The sequence below is a fragment of the Xiphophorus couchianus genome, chromosome 13 (assembly GCF_001444195.1).
Source record: "Xiphophorus couchianus chromosome 13, X_couchianus-1.0, whole genome shotgun sequence".
Taxonomy (NCBI): Eukaryota; Metazoa; Chordata; class Actinopteri; order Cyprinodontiformes; family Poeciliidae; genus Xiphophorus; species Xiphophorus couchianus.
In genome coordinates this window covers 18,617,294-18,636,328 of record NC_040240.1, presented here as the reverse complement: position 1 = coordinate 18,636,328, position 19,035 = coordinate 18,617,294, and the positions used below count along the sequence as shown (strand labels likewise).

General features: G+C 36.7%; 2 protein-coding genes and 1 long non-coding RNA gene across 4 annotated transcripts; all 3 read left to right on the top strand.

Annotated features, from left to right (window-relative positions):
* Nucleotides 1-385: 385 nt before the first annotated feature.
* On the top strand, nt 386-3,244 carry LOC114155837 (uncharacterized). 2 transcript variants are annotated; one of them, XR_003597833.1, is made up of 3 exons: nt 386-680; nt 763-1,142; nt 3,144-3,244. It is a non-coding gene; the product is annotated as an uncharacterized LOC114155837 (long non-coding RNA). The 2 variants fall into 2 exon arrangements; XR_003597832.1 differs by lacking the exons at nt 386-680; nt 3,144-3,244 and adding an exon at nt 1,654-2,012 and having other exon boundaries at nt 943-1,142.
* Nucleotides 3,245-3,352: 108 nt separating this feature from the next.
* LOC114156212 (zinc finger protein OZF-like) lies at nt 3,353-6,696 on the top strand. Its single transcript, XM_028036502.1, has 2 exons — nt 3,353-4,222; nt 6,325-6,696. Exons 1-2 carry the CDS (start codon nt 3,368-3,370, stop codon nt 6,694-6,696), a joined length of 1,227 nt encoding a protein of 408 aa, XP_027892303.1. The 5' UTR covers nt 3,353-3,367.
* A 10,886-nt stretch (nt 6,697-17,582) lies between these two features.
* LOC114155828 (gastrula zinc finger protein XlCGF57.1-like) lies at nt 17,583-18,967 on the top strand (the record flags this gene model as incomplete). Its single annotated transcript, XM_028035940.1, has 2 exons — nt 17,583-17,770; nt 18,023-18,967. Coding segments are annotated over 2 exons (690 nt in total), but the record flags the coding sequence as incomplete, so codon positions are not given.
* Between the last annotated feature and the right edge of the window lie 68 nt (nt 18,968-19,035).

The window sequence follows — 19,035 nt, the reverse complement described above, 5'->3', positions numbered from 1 at the left end:
TCTTTGGACTTTCTAAGTATGCTCTAAATTTGTAAAAGTAATGAGTACTCATCAGTTTCTAAGTAATAATAAAAACTAAATGTTCCTGTTCTGGATTTTATTTTTTCTGGATTCCAAGTTTGTTCTAATTCCTTTTCTGGGTTAAAATGAGTACTCCGCAGTTTCTAATAATATTTTGTTGATAGTGTCAGAGTCTCACTGAGGAAAAAACTGCGTTAGGTTTTCTATCACTTTATTATATAACTGATGTATGTTTGCATATAAAATAAAACAATAGAATTTAATTTACAATTTTTATGTCTTCGTGTCACGAGGTAGATCTCAGCCGGCTGGTGAGAGAAAAAGTAGATCTTGGTCTCAAAAGGTTTGGGCGCCACTAATCTGGGCCAAACTCACCACCTTCAATCCTCAGAGCTAAAAAAGAAATAAATACAAACTATTATTAAAATACCGGTAGAAAATTCAAATAGATAAAACCGTTAAAAGTCATTTACACTCGACCACCAGCACCGCACAATTCAGTGAACAAGCCGGTGCTGATTGGCTCTCAATAAGCCACAGGATGGGCGGAACCAGCGGTAACTCCGAACAAAGCAGCAGCGATCATTGTGGATATACGGAAACTATAGGAAAGGTTCTGATCTGGTGGAGTGAAGAAACTGTGAAACATGTTGCGGGATGTAGGAGATACGAATCAGAAGACAATATTAACTTTGGATTTGTGGAAAACTGGAATACTAATATTGTATTTGTTTTATTTAGATAAAGTGGAAGAAAAGATTTTACGTTTTTCAAAGAGAACTGGCACTGTATGAGAAATCTTTAGATGTGATGATCGTAAGATCCACAAGGTGGCGGTAATGCAATGACATGAATAAACGACAGTCATAAAATCCCGAAGAAGAAGAAGAAGACAAAGAAGAAGAAGACAAAGAAGACGGCACGTGGTTTGTTTGGTTGAGTGTTTCTCTAAAAATATCTTCAGTCCAGCTTGAACGAGTTTATCAACGAGCCGTTAACTGCTGCTGAAGAAACATTCACAGAGTTTAAAGAAATCATCGTCAAGTCGGAGGAAGAGATGGATGATCATCGCAGACTGCTGGATTTCTCCCGGAGGCCCCAGATAATCTTACACCGAATAGGTAGGAACCACCAGCGTTTGGATGCAGGTTAAGGTCTAAATGTCTGCACCTTTCTGTATGAGGATCATTTTAGTAAATGTTCTTTTCCCGTATAAATGTTTTGTTAACAGGTAAATGAACGCAGGAATCACAATTACGCTGTGAAAATGGTTTATATACACGAAGCTGAATTTGGTTTCCGATTCGGGAAATGGCTAAATGGTTATTCCACCTAATTTTTCACTAGCTTCCGCATCTTATTCGATTCTAGTTTAAAAACTACAACACCTGGACTCTTCAGACCTGAGCTGGATTATTCTGCTCTAACAGCAGAATATTCAGAACCTTGTTTGGGATTTGTGAAACCTTTTTCTAATTAGTTAAACTTCAATAAAGGTTGATTTCACCACCTTTTGGATCTCTTTCCCTAACATTGATTTAGATTATTCCACACAAGGTGGCAAAGACTCTTATTTATATGAAATTCTTTCACTCTGTCTAAAGTAAAATAGCTCCTGTTTTTGTTTTGAAGGTTTCATAAAGACCATGTGAGGAAGAAGTGGGGAATGTCTTTAAGGAGAGACGGATTCACTGCACTGATGAATCTCAGCTGCTGAATCTCTCTTAAGCTCCTCCTCGGCTGGAAAACATGAATAAAACCTATATAGATATTATGTATATATGCATGTCCATATAAATATGTGTAGTTTAATGCATATTATTCAGCATTAATAATTATTTAAGCATCTTTATTTCTCTATGATTGTATCATTTTGTGTTTGTATATTTATATAAATATGTATTGATATTACTAAATAACATATTTCAAAAATTATGACTGGTTGTGTGCTTTGTAAAATAATCATAATACAGAAATATCAACACATTCTATTGTGACTCTATTCTGTTTTCCCCACTAAGAATAGTTAAATATGCTCAACCTTATATCAGTCATTCAGAAATACTTTAAAAATCATTTCCTTGTAAATGTTGCTAACCTTTTAATAAGGTTTACAGAAAAATTGGTGAATATCTGTTTAGTGTTTAGTGAGTTATGATTGATAAATGCGCTGATACGTCATTGAGTCTGTTAAACATAAAGCTGAGTGGAACGGTCGACTGCTCCAAGATGGCCGCCCTAAATCTCTTCAGTAACAATAGGCAAGAGCGGTCCATGAGGCGTTTATTTATAGTCTATGGGGAAAAAGGGCACAATGACGTATGGGCAAAGGTGCATTCATGGGCCCAATATGAGTGGGAATTTACAGTTTCTTTATGTTTACGCCGTTTTCAAGTAATACACCAAACAGTTACATAGATAAAAGAAGTTCAATGTCCAAAGAACTTGAAGATTGCTTTTATAGTTTATTTTTTTCCAGTTTGACAAGCAAATAACAAAGATCAAATTTTTCATTAGTGATGTGTTGAGTAATGAAGCGGGTAAGACAGAGAACTCGCCTAAACCTGAGCAGTTAAAGTTTTTATTTTTTAGTAATAAATCGTTGTCCCTGGTGACATAGCGAGTAACAAGCCAATCACAACCCTCTTTTCTTTTTGTTTCTAGTTTCTTTTGGATCCAGCCATTGTTTCATACAACCAGATTAATCAGAATTTATGTATCAGAATCACAAACATTTTAAACTTGTTTATTCATTGTAAAGCTTCATGTTGTTTTCACGTTGCCTATTTTACATATATTGTCCAGTTGATGTCACAGTAGAGCAAATGAAGCACCGCGGTGCATCGGCTCATGAGTCGAATGATTGGATGGAGTTCCTCAGGGCTTTTAAAAATGTGGACTAAAATGAAATTTGAATATAATTTATAGTATTTGTTTAAAATCCGTTCATTTGAGAATTCTCCAAATGTCAGCTGGATATGTCGATTCATCTATATCTCTGTCTACGCTCTTGAATTGTCAATTGTTTTTTTTTTTATTCATTTCTGTCTTGAAAGATGAACAATTACTCGTATTTATTTCAGAAAAGGTAGCAATTACTCTTTCTCTGTTTTCTTGTCCAGATTGCCTGCAGTGTAACGTTTATTACCAGGAGAGGAGATCCACTCTGGACCAGGAGGAGTTAGAACCTCTGCAGGTGAAACAAGAACAGGAAGAGCCAGAAGATCATCAGATAAAAGAAGAGCAGGAGGATCTAAAACACCAGCAGATAAAATTGGAAGAGAAAGAAGTTTACTGCAGTCAGGGTGAAGAACAGATTGAATTAAAACAGGAGACTGATACCTGCATGGTGGTTCCTGTTGATGAGCAAACAGACCACACTGAATCAGAACCAAACAGGAACCAAGTCATCTTCCAGGAAGCTGCTGAAGCTGAGAACCAAAATCAGGAAAGAAGAAAACCTTTCTCATGTGTCATCTGTAAAAAGCGTTTGACTTTCAAATCTGTTTTTGATATTCACATGAGAACTCATACGGGTCAAAACCCGTTTTCATGTGTGAACTGTGGAAAAAGTTTTCGTCAAAAACAGCATTTAACTCGGCATATGATGATTCACACTGGTGAAAAACCGTTTTCATGTGTGAACTGTGGAAAAAGTTTTAGTCAAAAACATAATTTAACTAAGCACATGACGATTCACACTGGTGAAAAGCCGTTTTCATGTGTGAACTGTGGAAAAAGTTTTGGTCAAAAACAGCATTTAACTCGGCATATGATGATTCACACTGGTGAAAAGCCGTTTTCATGTGTGAACTGTGGAAAAGGTTTTTGTCAAAAACGGCTTTTAACTCAGCACATGACGATTCACACTGGTGAAAAGCCGTTTTCATGTGTGAACTGTGGAAAAAGTTTTAGTCAAAAACGGCTTTTAACTCAGCACATGACGATTCACACTGGTGAAAAGCCGTTTTCATGTGTGACCTGTGGAAAAAGTTTTAGTCAAAAACCGACTTTAACTCAGCACATGACGATTCACACTGGTGAAAAGCCGTTTTCATGTGTGAACTGTGGAAAAAGTTTTGGTTATAAACTGGCTTTAACTTGGCACATGATGATTCACACTGGTGAAAAGCCGTTTTCATGTGTGAACTGTGGACAGAGATTTAGTCGAAAACAGGATTTTACTCGGCACATGATGATTCACACTGGTGAAAAGCCGTTTTCATGTGTGACCTGTGGAAAAAGTTTTATTCGAAAACAGGATTTAATTCAGCACATGAGGATTCACACTGGTGAAAAGCCGTTTTCATGTGGAAATTGTGGAAAAAGTTTTTGTCAAAAACAAAGTTTAATTCGGCACATGATGATTCACACTGGTGAAAAGCCGTTTTCATGTGTGACCTGTTTAAAAAGTTTTAGTCATAAACATAGTTTAACTCAGCACATGACGCGTCACACAGTTGAAAAGCTGTAGAAGTATGTTCCATAAATGTCCTATGTTGTATTTGTTAAATGTGATCATTTTGATCTTCACATTTGGATACTTAGAGATGTTCAACCATGACACATTTTCCTTCATTGATGTTTTATTTTTCTGGTATATTCTGTATCAAAAAACAATAATGATAAACTGTATGTTATTGTATTAACATACAGTTTATGTCAAACTGTATGTTGTGTGTGTACAACATGAAGAGCAGAGGGCTCAGCACACAGCCCTGAGGAGTGCCAGTACTGATGCTGATAGATGAAGAGGCTTGGGGGCCCACTGACTATTTCATGCATTAACAGAGTTTGACCGGACATGGACTCCCTTCCAGAACATTCTCACATGATTGGACTTGAGGGATTGATTTGTATTATTGTGTACCATAGAGAGTGAGTGGGGTTTATTTGTGTAGTTTTTTAAATCAACAATAGAATGTATATAATGGTTGAGTGTTTTAAAAAAAAATCTACAAAACAGTATTTGTGTTAATTTTGTGTTTAATGTAAAATGAGATTGAATCTGATTTCATTTATTTCAAATTATGTTAACCAGTTTTACTCTACCTAATTAAAATATTCAAATAAAAAAAATCATTTGTACTTTAAAGAAATGCAAAATTCACCGCAAACTAATTTTCATGCATTGATTGCACAAAGTACATGTAATTATTTTTAATATTTTGCTTTTTTCTCTTGTTTTAGCTGTAATATTTTAATCTGTTCTGCTGCAGCATTTAGATTACTGTATTTTAATGTTGAAACTATTTTTATGTTTATATGTATTTTAGAAAGAAATAAACGTGTAACATTTCATTTAACATTAAAAGTTTTGAGTTTTCCTTTAGTGTATGTTGTGCCTGATCCTTGAACCCAGTAGATGGTGGTAGTACAGCTATACTGGTTGTAGCCACTGTGGTTCCTGTAACTGATGGGTTGCCGGTTCAAACTTCCCACATGTAACCCAGGTGTCCGCCATGACCCAATCACCTTCCCTTTAAGTTGATTCTCATGTGTGCTTCTGGGTTTTGTTTTTTCTTCCCCACCTTGCTGCTACTCACTGTTGGTTGTTTGTAACGACTGCTAATTATATTATCTAGGCAATTTTGAACTTGAATTATGAAGTGCGCTTTTTTTTAAAAAGATTTAAATTATTCTTTTTATCTTCTCCTTTCTTTTTTATTTTTTCTATGAAATTGTTAAAATATAGCAAGTACATATTTAATTGTTTTCTTGTCTCTTCCATTTAGTTTATATAAATATAATGTTTACAAACCAAAGGATCCACCTAGTCCCAATGAAGAAGATCCAGCAGACATACAGCGCACCGGGTTGACTGAAAGAACCCCAACCCAAGAAATGGACCGACCAGCCAGCTCAGCGCAATATCCAGAACAAGAATACCACCCACAGCCCTGAATCCCAGCCCAGCACCAGGCTGTGGCCACAAATAGGCTAGCAAAGCAATAAATCACACCCCATACCAACACCAAGACAGACAGACAGTAAACGATACCAGACCCAAAAAAAGGGGCCAATCAAAATGCAAACACCAGCCAACACAAGCACTTTCACCACTTCATACACAAATAAGCCAAAAACACAAGCCTCTCACCTTGCCGACTACACCACCAGTAGGAAGGATGCTACAGAAATGCCAACGCACCAACTGTGAAAAAGGAAGCAGCCCCTCACAGGTCCATAAACATCCCAGCCGCCAAGTGATAAGTAAAAAAGCCAATCCTAACCTGGTACAAGACGATGGTTGTTGTTGTGAAGTCCAACATAATGAGAGCTCAGCGACCCCAACCCTGACAGACCCACACAGAGACAGGCTCACACAGAGACTGCTGGATCATCCAGACACAGGACCACCACCACCCCACTGCGATCCACCTCACAACTGAGGACAAGACGTGGCATAAAGAGCCTAAAACCATGTTGAAAATTCACAGTGCAAACATGCAGTGCATGAACCGGCCCCAAATCCAGACTACATACGGATCAGAACCCAAGTCTCAGGGTTCAGCCAGGATCCAGGGAAAATACGCCCCCAGAATCCCAAGACTACCCCAGGAACAATACGGCCACCATGCCAGTAACCCATCTCAAGCTGTAAGGAGCCCCAAACTCACCACATGCTGCCGCCAGAAGTCATTCACAGAGTCACTAATATCCCTCCCCAGATGAGGGCCACAGACCCCAGATGCCCAAAACCTAGACCCGTACCAGCAACAATGTCCCACAGGACGGCCAGGTTCTCCAGAGTCGAGCAATTATGTGTATAAATCCAGATTTTCTTCTTTTAGACAAATAAAAAGAAAGCCATAAAAAATGTAATGTTGATATAAAGTTACATTTGTTAAAATCTGAGGGTTAAAGCATAATTTCTGTCATGAGGAGATTGATCCGCTTGACCCACATACAGAACAAACATGAAGCCGGTGAATCAGTTCAATACAGTTTATTTTGTCCAGAGAATTGAATGAAATGTGAATCTTGTTCCGGAGTCCACTGTATAGGATCGACTGCATCCTGGAGGAGGGAAAGGTGAATGGTGAGTCTGCGTTCTTTAATTGAGACTGAAGGAGAGGATTTAATTACTTACTTGATGAGATGCAGTTAATCTGCCAGGGAGGAAGAAGCGGTGGGGGCTGCTGGAGTCGAGGCTGCTTGTTGGTGGCGTGTGGAGTCTCAGAGTTTGGTGTAGATCGCTGGTGGAGGTGGTGTTGGAGGGCGGACAGGTAATCGAGCAAACGGTGACCAGAGGAGCGAGCCTTCGCCGGTTCCCACACAGCAGACCGGCCTGAACCGGATCTGGCATTCTGCTGACACATCTGGCAAACCTCTGGCATGGCAAATTGGATGTCAGCCAGACTCAGGAAAGATCTGGCAGTGATGGCACAGTTCACATGAGGCATGCCTCACCGGGGCCAGATCTGTCCAAGCCAAATACGGGTTAGTTACTGAAGTAGTCATGTCACCATGTGACAATTTATTTTGTCATAAGTCATTTTAGGAAATCAGTTCTTAAACAAAGTTATAAAATGATAATATTTATAATTGATAGAAAAGTTATAATCAATTTATTCACCTCTGTTTATTAGCTCTAATTGAACATTTTCATTAATGGTTGTGCATTCTCAAACATATATACAATAAAATCTTTGATAGGTTTCTCTTTGAAACAAGATGATATTGCAACTTATGCTGTTATTTGTTTCAAATTATATTAACCAGTCTAACTCTTCCTATGTAAAAGCTTTATTAAGAAATTTTTAAAAACGTTTTACTCTATAGAAAATGGAATATTCACTATAAATTGATTTTCATGCATTGATTTTTCTTGATTGTAGAAAATATGGTTGAATATTTTCTTCAATAATTTGTTGTGTCTTTTGTCTTAGTTATATTTTTCTCTGTTCTGCTGCAGATGTTTTCTATTATAGATCACCATGTTTCTAATGCTGGAACTAATTTAACCTCCACACATAGATATATTATTAGTGTCTTAGAAAGTTAGTAGAACATTTGCCTTTCCTGTGAAAATGTCATGTTAGTGCTGAATGTTACTGCTGAAAATTGTAGAAACATTTTAGTTCAACTGCAGAACACTTGCTGAAATGAAATGAGTAGAAGCAGCAGGAAAAAGTTAAACAGTGCAAACCTGTCAGCTAAACTGAATAATTTAAAATCAGTACCAACAACCCTGCTTAAAACTTTAAATGTTGCACAGAAATGCTTGCAAAGGTAAAGTATAAGGTCATATATTGAATAATTTCAGTATTAAAGAGAGTAATGGCATTTAACCCATCTAGTGCAGTAGAAAGAGTGTATAAGCTAACACTAGCTAAATAAATATTAGTGAGGCAATCGATGGTTAAAATACACAATTATTTAGTTTGTTGCCAAAACGCCACCTGGGACTTCCACCCAGGATTTGATTTAGGGCACAGGCACGTTTTTGCAACAGACGCTGTTTCAAAGTGATAATAATTTATTAAAATAAAAGCAGTAAAATTAAATAATACCTCTATGTAGATAAGAAGGAGTTAGAAAAACTAAGCTGAGTTGCCGAGGCTTGGCGGTGGGTGCTAGTGATGTGTCGGTCGCTAACGATCCGGCTCTAAGAGCCGGCTCTTTGGAGTGAACGATTGGAACCGGCTCCACAATGGGAGCCGGGTTTTTTCCTACAGTATATCGCTGTCTCTCCGCCTCCCTGTCGTTGTGCTTGTGCTCTGTAAGTGCCAGAGCTGATAGTTTTTCCCCACATCGTTTTTTTTTGTCCTGCGGTGCCTCGCTGTCTCTCCCCTCCTTCTCCCTCTCCTTGCGCGTTTTGCTCTTCTGCTAGAGCGGAGAGATTTTTTCCCTCGGTCGGTCCACTGCCCTCATGTCAAGCGTGTGCTCCACACATCTGACCAATCACACATAGTTGCCGAGGCTTGGCGGTAGGTGCTGACAGGTTCTGGATCGGAGGCTCCCGAGCAAAGAATCACCAAACACCGTGACGTCACAAACACTCGTTGGATTTCCCTCCATCGATTTATGTTGATCACAGGACAGCCACAGCAACAGGGGGCGCCACCATCTGGGCCAAACGCACCACCTTCAATCCTGAGAGCTAAAAAATAAATAATTACAAACTATTATTAAAATACCGGTAGAAAATTCAAGTAGAAAAACCCATTAAAAGTCCTTTACACTCGACCACCAGCACCGCACATTTAAATGAACGTGATGATCGTAAGATCCACAAGGGGACGAGGATTGGACGAGGGGTGGATCAACGCAGGGCTGTTTGACCTGAAGCTTGGAGACAGGAAGCGTTTATGCGTTATTTTGGCGAGTATTAAGGTGGTTTTTGGCATAATCTGGGCTGTGAGTGGATCTAGATGGCTAGTTGTAGTGGAGGGTGTTCAGAAGATGAAAATATGCATACAGGATGGTCTATGGTAGAAAATAGAAGAGGGGGAGGGGGAAAGGATAAAGGTAAAAAGGGAATAAATGCCGGTAAAAGGTCTCTTGAAGATGAGGAAGAAAGAGTGGAAATAAAAAAGAAAATAATGATGGAAGACTTTAAAGTTATTTTAAAGTTTAAGGCTGGACAAGATATGATTGGGGTAAGTCCTATCAATCTATCAAATGGATTAAAGAAAGTCATCGGAGATGTAGAACTAGCTAAAGTTTTAAGAGATGGGAGCCTGCTTATTATTTGTAAGAATGCTGAACAAAAGAATAAGGCAGTAAAACTACAAATGGTATGCAAAAAAGAAGTGTTAGAAAGAAAGGTAGTGGGGGAAGAAAGAGGGGTGAAAGGGGTAATATCAGGGATCCCTGTTGGAGAAAATTTGGAAGAGCTTAAGAAAGTAATGAAAGGAGGAGAGATTATAGGCATCAAACGATTGCAAGCTTTTAGGAATGGGGAGAAAATGGACAGTACATCTATTCTATTAGATTTCAAAGATAAAGTTCTGCCTGATAAGGTGATGGTTGGTTACATGAGTTTTAATGTAAGAGCCTATATTCCACCGCCTCTCAGATGCTATAAGTGTCAAAGATATGGTCATACTGCGAATGTTTGTAAAGGGAAACAGAGATGTGGTAGATGTGGAGGTGAACATTCGTATGGTGAGTGTGGAAGTAACCCAGTTAAATGTTGTAATTGTGGAGGAAATCATACTGCAGCATATGCAGGATGTATGGTTAGAAAAGAAGCAGCCGAAATTCAAAAAGTTAAAATTGATAGGAGAATTACATATGCTGAAGCAGTGAAAGAGGTGAAAAATATTGGAAATGATCCAAAAACAAATTATGGAAAGGAAGAAGGGATTAATAAAAATCAGGGTAATGTCACGTTAGAAAAACTAATTCCTTTTCTTGCGTATATCATTAATTGCTCAGAACAAGCAAGAACTAAGACTGAAAAAATAAAAATTATAGTAAAGGCAGCTACAAAGTTTTTTAATGTCAAAGATCTGTCATGGGAAAAAATTCATGATGAACTTAGACATGGGGAAGGATCATCTGAAAATGAGGCTTCTCTAATTGTTGCATAATTCAAATTCTACAATGGAACGCTCGAAGTTTAATAGCTAATGGACAGGAATTTAAAGGTTTCATCAACAATTTAAATACAAAACCAGACATAATATGTATTCAAGAAACATGGCTTAAATCATCACTGCAATTTAATATTCATGGTTACTCAGTTTTACGTAAAGATAGAATAAATGGGAATGGAGGAGGATGTGCCATATTTATAAAAGAAAATATTAAATTCATTCAGCTTCAAATAATAACAGACCTAGAAATTATTGCTGTAGAAATTTGGACAAATAATGGAAATATCAAAATAATAAATTATTATAATCCTTGTAAAAAATTGGAAAAATTAAAACTTGAAACAATCCTAAGACATTGGAGAGGGAAGATAATTTGGTGTGGGGATTTTAATGCACACAGTACTTTATGGGGAGAGCAAGATGATTATAATGGAGGAGTTTTAGAAGAAGTGATTGAAGAAAAAGAATTGGTAGTGTTAAATAATGGTGTAGGCACTCGGGTGGATTTGATCAGAGGGAAAGAATCAGTTATTGATCTGACTTTGGTGTCGCAATCTTTTGCGGAAAATTGCAGCTGGAGAATATGCAAAAAAAGTACAATAGGAAGTGATCATTATCCAATTTTTGTTGAGGTAGAAATTGATATAGAGGAAAACCAGATAAAAAGTGAGGGAAAATGGAGATTTGGGGATGCAAATTGGGAAAAATTTAGAATAATAAATTAGATTAATATGGTAAATATAGATACAAGTAAACCAATAAATGAATTGAATTTAGAAATTAGTAAAAGCATTATTAACGCAGCAAAAATAGCCATTCCTAGAAGTAATGGTACAAAAAAAAAAGAGAATAGTTCCTTGGTGGACGTCAGAATGTTCAGGAGCAATTAAAATGCGGAATAAGGCTTTTAAAAGTCTTTAAAAAATTATTTGTTTCCAAAATTTAATAAATTACAAAAGGAGACAGGCAGAAGTCAGGAAAATTATAAGAAATGCTAAAAGGGATTATTGGAGGAAATATTGTGAGTCCTTAGGGAGAAATACTGCATTAGATAAGGTTTGGAATACTATAAAAAAAATGTCCGGTAAATCAAGAGAATATTTCTTTCCAGTATTAAAAGAGGATGATAAAATTATAGTAGATAGTAAAAGTAAAGCAGAATTATTAGCAAGAGTATTTACAAAGATACATAGCACGGAAAATCTAAATAGTAAAGAAAAAAAAGGACGTGAAATTACATTGCAGAATCAAAATGAATTACTGTATAATGATGAAGATAATGAGGACCTTATTAATATAAATTTTCCTTTAATAGAGTTGAATAAAGCATTGAAGAATTCCAGTAAATCAACTCCTGGGAATGATCAAATTAGTTACAGTATGCTAAGTAATCTTAGTGAATTGAGTAAAAAAATATTATTAGAATTATATAATAAGGTATGGAAGGAAGGAATATTACCTGACAAGTGGAAAGAAGCAATTGTTATACCTATTTGTAAACCTGGTAAAGATCCTCACTCAGCTGAGAGTTACAGGCCAATAGCTTTAACATCATGCATTGGTAAGATTATGGAAAAAATGGTAAATAATAGATTAATTTATTATTTAGAGTTGAAAGAAAAGATTAAATCCTATCAATTTGGTTTTAGAAAAGGTAGAAGTACAATAGATTCTGCATTATGTCTGGAATATGAAATTAGACGGGCTCAGATTAATAAGGAGAGTCTAATAGCAATTTTTTTAGATATAGAAAAAGCTTATGATATGGTATGGAAAGAAGGATTGTTAATTAAAATAAAACAAATGGGGATAAGGGGCAGAATATATAGATGGATTAAAAAATTTTTAACGGAAAGAAATATAAAAGTAAAGGTAGGTGGCGTTTTAAGTTCAAGGCATCAAATCGAAAATGGCACTCCCCAAGGTAGTATAATAAGTCCTATGTTATTTATTATAATGATTAATGATATTTTTAATAATATAGATAAATCTTTTGGTGTTTCATTATTTGCAGATGATGGCCTTATCTGGAAGAGGGGAAGAAATATTGAATTTGTAAATAGGAAACTACAAGAGGCATTACATAGTGTAGAAGCTTGGGCTTTAGAATGGGGATTTAGAATCTCAATATCTAAATCTAAAGTTGTTGTTTTTACAAATAGAAAGTTAAATATTATTACAAGTCTGAAATTATATGAGAATGTTATTGAAAGGATAGATCAAATAAAATATTTAGGATTCTGGTTTGATAAAAAACTTACATGGAAGACTCATGTTCAGCTCTACAAGTTGAGATGGGTGAGATGCCGTTGGAGCTCAGAAGGAAACAATTAGCAATAACTTACTGGGCAAATATTAAAGGACATAAAGAAAGTTATCCTCCATATATTATGTTACAATCTTGTCAAGAAAAAGAAAAAAAGCAAATAAATAGTTTTGGATGGTTTATAAAAAATGAAATAAGAGATATAGGAATAAATCATAGTTTAATTAGTCCTGTGATTGTTCTTCCTGTTATCCCACCATGGATAATTGAGATAGCGGAAGTTGATTTAAGTTTACTGGAAAAAGGAAAACAATTAGAAAAGAAAGAGGTGGAAAATTATATTGGAAATGAATATGCGGAATATATAGAAATATATACAGATGCCTCAAAAATGTCAAATAATAATATAGGAATAGCTTTTATAATTCCAGAATTAGATATTATGAGAAATAAAAGAATAGCAGACAAATTGACAGTATGACAGTATACACAGGTGAACTAATGGCTATTTTAATGGCTCTAGAATGGGTTGAGGAAACAAGAGAGAGAGCGGTTGTAATCTGTTCAGATTCAAGTAGTGCATTAGTAAGTATTGTAGAACAAAATTCAGAATCAAGGCAAGATATTATAGTTGATATTAATCAGTTAATGTTTAGGATTAAAAGTTATGGATCTCTGGTCAAATTAGTTTGGGTTCCTGCTCACATTGGAGTAATAGGGAATGAGCTGGCAGATAATTTTGCTAAGAATGCAGCAAAAAAGTGTATTGTTGATTTAAAAATTAAAATGAGTAAAAATGAGGTTAAAAATATTAGTAAAATGTATATTAAGGATAAATGGCAGGAACAGTGGGATAAAGGAAGCAATGCCAGATTTTATTATAGCATCCAAAGAAAAGTTGGAGAATATAGGAAATGTAGCAGGAATAAAAAAGAAGAAGATATTATATCTAGATTAAGGTTTGGACATACAGGTTTAAACAGTACTCTTAAAATAATAAATAAACATGATACAGGTTTCTGTAGTTATTGTGGGAAATTAGAAACAATACAACATTTTTTTTTAGAATGTAGTAAGTATGTTCGAGAAAGGGAGGAGTTAATTAGAAATTTAAATAGGAATAAAAATAAATTAGATATTAGAAGTTTGCTTCAAAGATCATCGGGGGACGTAGTTTTTAATAGTATTTTTAATTTTCTAAGGAGAACAGGTATTATGGGAAGATTATAGTGACTTTACATCTGATCCATACTCCAGTCTAGAAGGTGGCGGTAATGCACCTAAAAGTTGTTTGCCAACCGCCATAAAAAAAAAACAAGAAGAAGAAGAAGACATGAATGAACGACAGTCATAAAATCCCAAAGAAGAAGAAGAAGAAGACAAAGAAAATGGCGCATGGTCTGTTTGGTTGAATGTTCGACTGTTTCTCTAAACGAGTTTATCAACGAGCCGTTAACTGCTGCTGAAGAAACATTCACAGAGTTTAAAGAAATCATCGTCAAGTCGGAGGAAGAGATGGATGATCATCGCAGACTGCTGGATTTCTCCCGGAGGCCCCAGATAATCTTACACCGAATAGGTAGGAACCACCAGCGTTTGGATGCAGGTTAAGGTCTAAATGTCTGCACCTTTCTGTATGAGGATCATTTTAGTAAATGTTCTTTTCCCGTATAAATGTTTTGTTAACCGGTAAATGAACGCAGGAATCAGAATTACGCTGTGAAAATGGCTCATATACACGAAGCTGAATTTGGTTTCCGATTCGGGAAATGGCTAAATGGTTATTCCACCTAATTTTTCACTAGCTTCCGCATCTTATTCGATTCTAGTTTAAAAACTACAACACCTGGACTCTTAAGACCTGAACTGGATTATTCTGCTCTAACAGCAGAATATTCAGAACCTTGTTTGGGATTTGTGAAACCTTTTTCTAATTAGTTAAACTTCAATAAAGGTTGATTTCACCACTTTTTGGATCTCTTTCCCTAACATTGATTTAGATTATTCCACACAAAGTGGCAAAGACTCTTATTTATATGAAATTCTTTCACTCTGTCTAAAGTAAAATAGCTCCTGTTTTAGTTTTGAAGGTTTCATAAAGACCATGTGAGGAAGAAGTGGGGAATGTCTTTAAAGAGAGACGGATTCACTGCACTGATGAATCTCAGCTGCTGAATCTCTCTTAAGCTCCTCCTCGGCTGGAAAACATGAATAAAACCTTTATAGATATTATGTATATACGCATGTCCATATAAATATGTGTAGTTTAATGCATTTAAAAATAATTTCCTTGTAAATGTTGCTAACCTTTTAATAAGGTTTACAGAAAAATTGGTGAATATCTGTTTAGTATTTAGCGAGTTATGATTGATAAATGCGCAGATTTTTTTTTTTCTTTTTTTCTTTCGAAAAATTTTATTGTTACTGTAAACATTTAAAAACATTACATTGTTGCAATTATTCAGAAATTTCTAAAAACTTACAAATTCATCAATTTAGGCTAAAAGAAGTTAAGAACAAGAATTATAAAACATAAAATCTCTGTGTGTTAAAAGTTGAGCAGGACCGGGGTGACTCCTTCCAAAGTCCGGAGCCGTCTCGACCTTCCAAACAGTGCTGGTGCTCAGAGGGGAAACCTGCCCTGAAGCTCCTTCCCTCCTGCCTCAACCGGAGAGCCAGGCCGCCGCTGCTTGGACCTCTACTCGTGGAGCACCGGCTCCTTCGTCCACGGAGGCGCAGGCGATTCTTCTTGGTGGCTGTGTCCTTGGCGCGCCACCTGCAGCCCTTGGTGTTCCTCTTTTTGCTGCTGCCATCCGGATCATAGCCACGGGGGGCATCTGCCTGCGCCTGCTCACCAGCAAGTTTCTGGAGGTCCAAGTGGCGTCTTTGATGGTGGCTGGGGTGAGCCACCTCTCATCGAAGTCTTTTTTAGTCATTTTCAGCTGGCTCACCCCGTACAGCACTAGCTGTACATGAAGGACCTCCCTTGCTGGCAAGTGTGGGAATTGCAAGGAGCCGGCCTTCGCCCACAGGTCCACAGCAGCGCTGCACTCCCACAGCAGGGGCCTCACCGACTCCGGCGCGCCACAACCGGGACGGGGGCAGATGGACGTAGTCTATGGGGAAAAGGGGCACAATGACTATGGGCGAAGGTGCATTCATGGGCCCAATATGAGTGGGAATTTACAGTTTCTTTATGTTTACGCCGTTTTCAACTAATACACCAAACAGTTACATAAATAAAAGATGTTCAATGTCCAAACAACTTGAAAATTGCTTTTATAGTTTATTTTTTCCTGTTTGACAAGCAAATAACAAAGATCAAACTTTTCATTAGTGATGTGTTGAGTAATGAAGCGGGTAAGACAGAGAACTCACCTAAACCTGAGCAGTTAAAGTTTTTATTTTTTAGTAATAAATCGTTGTCCCTGGTGACATAGCGAGTAACAAGCCAATCACAACCCTCTTTTCTATTTGTTTCTAGTTTTCTTTTGGATCCAGCCATTGTTTCATACAACCAGATTAATCAGAATTTATGTATCAGAATCACAAACATTTTAAACTTGTTTATTCATTGTAAAGCTTCATGTTGTTTTCACGTTGCCTATTTTACATATATTGTCCAGTTGATGTCACAGTAGAGCAAATGAAGCACCGCGGTGCATCGGCTCATGAGTCGAATGATTGGATGGAGTTCCTCAGGGCTTCATGAAGCTGCATCTCACCATCACTACTTTTCATTGTTTCCTCTCCTGTTCTGGTCAAAACCCACAGGCCCAACCCAGTGCTTGCTGGTCCTATACCAGTCCCTATACTTACAGAAAATGGACCCACAGTTCTTAATGTCTAACTTACAAATGTTAATAATAAAGTAACAAAAACTAAACAGCTATTAACCTACAAATAAACTCATGTTTATAAATAAACCATAAAGATATAAAGTGAACTAAAGTAAAATTTCAATATAATTTAAAGTAATAAAAATAAATAGTATCTTGAAATAATACAATTTGCAGGTAAATATTAACAATAATCCCTACTACAATTAATTTTGTAATAAAATATTTTTTTTCATATCCGTTAATTTGAGAATTCCCCAAATGTCAGCTGGATATATCGACTGATCTGTCTCTCTGTCTACGCTCTTGAATTATCAATTGGGTTTTTTTTATTCATTTCTGTCTTGAAAGATGAACAATTACTCGTATTTATTTCAGAAAAGGTAACAATTACTCTCTCTGTTTTCTTCTCCAGATTCCCTGAAGTGTAACGTTTATAACCTGGAGAGGAGATCCACTCTGGACCAGGAGGAGTTAGAACCTCTGCAGGTGAAACAAGAACAGGAAGAGCCAGAAGATCATCAGATAAAAGAAGAGCAGGAGGATCTAAAACACCAGCAGATAAAAGTGGAAGAGAAAGAAGTTTACTGCAGTCAGGGTGAAGAACAGATTGAATTAAAACAGGAGACTGATACCTGCATGGTGGTTCCTGTTGATGAGCCATCAGACCACACTGAATCAGAACCAAACAGGAACCAAGACATCTTCCAGGAAGCTGCTGAAGCTGAGAACCAAAATCAGGAAAGAAGAAAACCTTTCTCATGTTACATGTGTAAAAAGCGTTTGACTTCAAAATCTGTTTTTGATGCTCATATGAGAACTCATACGGGTGAAAAGCTGTTTTCATGTGTGACCTGTGGAAAAAGTTTTGGTTATAAACTGGCTTTAACTCAGCACATGATGATTCACACTGGTGAAAAGCCGTTTACATGTGTGAATTGTGGAAAATGTTTTAGTCACAAACAGCATTTAACTAAGCATATGATGATTCACACTGGTGAAAAGCCGTTTTCATGTGTTAACTGTGGAAAAAGCTTTAGTCAAAAACCGCGTTTAACTCGGCACATGAGGATTCACACTGGTGAAAAGCCGTTTTCATGTGTGACCTGTGGAAAAAGTTTTATTCGAAAACAGGATTTAACTCAGCACATGAGAATTCACACTGGTGAAAAGCCGTTTTCATGTGGAAATTGTGGAAAAAGTTTTTGTCAAAAACAACATTTAATTCGGCACTTGAGGATTCACACTGGTGAAAAGCCGTTTTCATGTGTGAACTGTGGAAAACGTTTTGGTTATAAACTGGCTTTAACTCAGCACATGATGATTCACACTGGTGAAAAGCCGTTTACATGTGGGAACTGTGGAAAAAGTTTTAGTCAAAAACAGCATTTAACTAAGCATATGATGATTCACACTGGTGAAAAGCCGTTTTCATGTGTTAACTGTGGAAAAAGTTTTAGTCAAAAACAGGCTTTAACTCAGCACATGATGATTCACACTGGTGAAAAGCCGTTTTCATGTGTGAATTGTGGAAAAAGCTTTCGTCAAAAACCGGGTTTAACTCGGCACATGATGATTCACACTGGTGAAATGCTGTTTTCATGTGTGACCTGTGGAAAAAGTTTTATTCGAAAACAGGATTTAACTCAGCACATGATGATTCACACTGGTGAAAAGCTGTTTTCATGTGGAAATTGTGGAAAAAGTTTTTGTCAAAAACAAAATTTAATTCGGCACATGAGGATTCACACTGGTGAAAAGCCGTTTTCATGTGGAAATTGTGGAAAAAGCTTTAGTAAAAAACATAGTTTAACTCAGCACATGACGCGTCACACAGTTGAAAAGCTGTAGAATTATGTTCCATAAATGTCCTGTGTTGTATTTGTTAAATGTGATTATTTTGATCTTCACATTTGGATACTTAGAGATGTTCAACCATGACACATTTTCCTCCATTGATGTTTTATTTTTCTGGTATATTCTGTATCAAAAAACAATAATGATGAACTGTATGTTATTGTATTAACATACTGTTTATGTCAAACTGTATGTTGTGTGTGTACAACGTGAAGAGCAGAGGGCTCAGCACACAGCCCTGAGGAGTGCCAGTACTGATGCTGATAGATGAAGAGGCTTGGGGGCCCACTGACTATTTCATGCATTAACAGAGTTTGACCGGACATGGACTCCCTTCCAGAACATTCTCCCATGATTGGACTTGAGGGATTGATTTGTATTATTCTGTACCATAGAGAGTGAGTGGGGTTTATTTTTGTAGTTTTTTAAATCAACAATAGAATGTATATAATGGTTGAGTGTTTTTAAAAAAAATCTACAAAACAGTATTTGTGTTAATTTTGTG

What these genes read in the sequence shown, in the direction of transcription:
- LOC114156212 (XM_028036502.1), top strand. Translation starts at nt 3,368, where the DNA reads ATGGTGGTTCCTGTTGATGAGCAAACAGACCACACTGAATCAGAACCA. An exon ending in TTACTCGGCACATGATGATT is followed by an intron (nt 4,223 to 6,324) that starts CACACTGGTGAA and finishes CAACCCTGACAG; the next exon opens with ACCCACACAGAGACAGGCTC.